The sequence below is a fragment of the Primulina tabacum genome, chromosome 13 (genome assembly GCF_025594145.1).
Source record: "Primulina tabacum isolate GXHZ01 chromosome 13, ASM2559414v2, whole genome shotgun sequence".
NCBI classification, from domain to species: Eukaryota; Viridiplantae; Streptophyta; class Magnoliopsida; order Lamiales; family Gesneriaceae; genus Primulina; species Primulina tabacum.
This window is the reverse complement of record NC_134562.1, coordinates 30,995,350-30,997,779: the sequence shown is the minus strand read 5'-3', so window position 1 is coordinate 30,997,779 and position 2,430 is coordinate 30,995,350. Positions and strand designations below refer to the sequence as shown.

General features: G+C 33.8%; 1 protein-coding gene across 1 annotated transcript; it reads right to left on the bottom strand.

Annotated features, from left to right (window-relative positions):
- Positions 1 to 1,280: 1,280 nt before the first annotated feature.
- LOC142522003 (miraculin-like) lies at positions 1,281 to 1,937 on the bottom strand. The gene has a single exon (XM_075625181.1). It carries the CDS (start codon positions 1,935 to 1,937, stop codon positions 1,281 to 1,283), a length of 657 nt encoding a protein of 218 aa, XP_075481296.1.
- Positions 1,938 to 2,430: the final 493 nt, after the last annotated feature.

Sequence of the window (2,430 nt, the reverse complement as noted above, 5' to 3'; positions counted from 1 at the left end):
TGTGGGATGTCGTCTTAACATCCTCCCAGGATTTATAACAAGTTTATGAAAAATTTATTTTTATTATTTCTAATAATAACATTATATTGTATATTAAATAAATACACAATAAATAAATAACAGTAAAATAAATATAATTATTTTTGTTACCTTTTTCTTCTGTTTGGAGCTTGGAAAAGTATGTAGGACTTTTAGAGCTTCGTGCTGATAACGTGTTGTGAAAAAGTAAAAATTTATGGTAAAAAGTAAAAATCTCACTCTCAAAATTTACCAAACTACACACTTTATAATATTTTTCTCTCTACTCAATTGTGATTTTCTTCACAAATGAGAGATCTATTTATAGGAAATCTTTACAAATAATCCAAAAATAAAATACATCATTACCTACATCATCACACACTAATTTTCAATATTTACAACTCTTATTTTCAACATTCAAATATTCAACATTCAAATATTCAATACTCACATTTTAAATATATTTTTCAACGGAATAAACAATTTTTTGTTAAGATAAATTAAATGTGTAGTAAGAATGATAAAATAATCATGCAAATTAAAGTAGTGTAGTGTGATAAATCATATAATATTTGATATGTTTTAAAATTATAGATTAATTTTATATGATATATTATGATTACCAAAATACCGTCTTTATATTTAACTATTTCTAAGTTATTAATATAACATTCTGTGTTAGTTTGTAATCACTAATCATTTCTAATATGTTTAATTTATTAACTAATTAAAATTGTAAAAATTAATTTCTTTCTTTATTCAAAATCATTTTTTTACCTCACTTTCATTTACACCACAATTTTTTCAGCCTTCACCCTTTTCTTTCCTCGACCATTTTTATCATCTTTTCCCACCACCATCTTACACCAAGATCTACGGAGCAATAATTTTGGATTTGGATCCTCTGTCGTGACTAAAAACACAGCACTCAGTGAGATCGTATTTTGATTTACAAATGTTCGAAAACGTTTTGAAGCTCTTGTACTTAAAACTTATGTCTTCAGTCCTCAACTGGTAATAAATTTGCAGTTGGCAACAATTTTAGCCATTAGGAGTCGAATGTAAAAGCTTGTGTGTGTCTATATATATATATATATATATATTTACGGTCCTTAAATTATTATCATTATTTTTTGCAAAATAGATATTATTCAAGAAACAAACATACAGTTTTATTTCAGAAGATCGAAGCTGATGGTTACAAAGAGCAAACACCTTATTTAATTTATTTAACATCATAGATACAGCTGCTTCCATCTTCAAGCTTCCAAAACATTACTGTTCGTTGATTCTTCGAACTTCCTAAACGTGAAAGTACTGGAAGGGAAACTTCCATCCAGAGCAAAGTGCCTGACTCCGTCGTCGTCCACGTAGATCCCAACTTTGGTGCATATCTTCGCGCATGATTCGCAAACCTTGGGGCAGGAAAAAAACCTGTACCTACGAGCCTCCGACTCCTTCCGAATCTGGAACCACGAGTTAATACTAGTTCCGTTCGAATCAATCTCACCTGCTGTGACAAAGTATTGCTCGGCGTCTGCGTCGTACTCGCCCACTCTCCACCCGGTCGGAAAATATAAGATTCCAAACGGAAAGGAGATCATTAGGTCAGTAGATTCACGGACTACGTTTTCCGGGTCGGTTCCGCCATAGGCGAAGGTTACCGGGAGCCCGTCTCCGAATACTAGTTGGGCGACCCGAATTGTACAGTTTTTATTGGCCATGGGGTAAATACTGACGCCACCGCCGGGGCGAAAAGTCGGAAATACGTAGTACCTGGTTCCTGTCGTAAGCTCGTTCCCTTCCCAGTCAAGCACCGGATCAGCTTTTTCGTCCTGAGCTTCTGCACAGATTACATTATCAGAAATGTTGAGCATGAAAATTAGGAGAGTGGCAATGAAGATGAGATTCTTCATGATGATTAACAGCTGATATTGTGTGGTTCGAAGAAGAAGGATTGATAATGATGTCCATTTATAGATTCCAATTTCACATATTAATATAATAAAATAATAATATAAATTATATAGGCTAATCAAAATGCGTGAATATTAGAAAATTCTCGAATTAGTCCTCTCATGTTTTGTCGCGTTCCCGATTAGTCACTAGTATCTTGATTTAGCTTTTTTTAGGATCCAGACTCGCAATGGACTCGCGTGTATGGAGTGAGTTTGGGCATACTAAATGGGTCATGGGGTGGGTCTCGGATCCAATTTTTCAGACTCATCCGGATATGGGGCGGGTCATGGGTCCTATTAATACCCGTCTCATATATGTGGATATAAATATTCTAGGGTTTTAGTTTTATTAATTTTCATTTTTTTAGTAGCTCACCTCAACCATAACGGTCTTAGCTATTCCTTTGTCAACTGTTGCATTTGAATCTGCTGGTTCTCATCTTAGTAGACT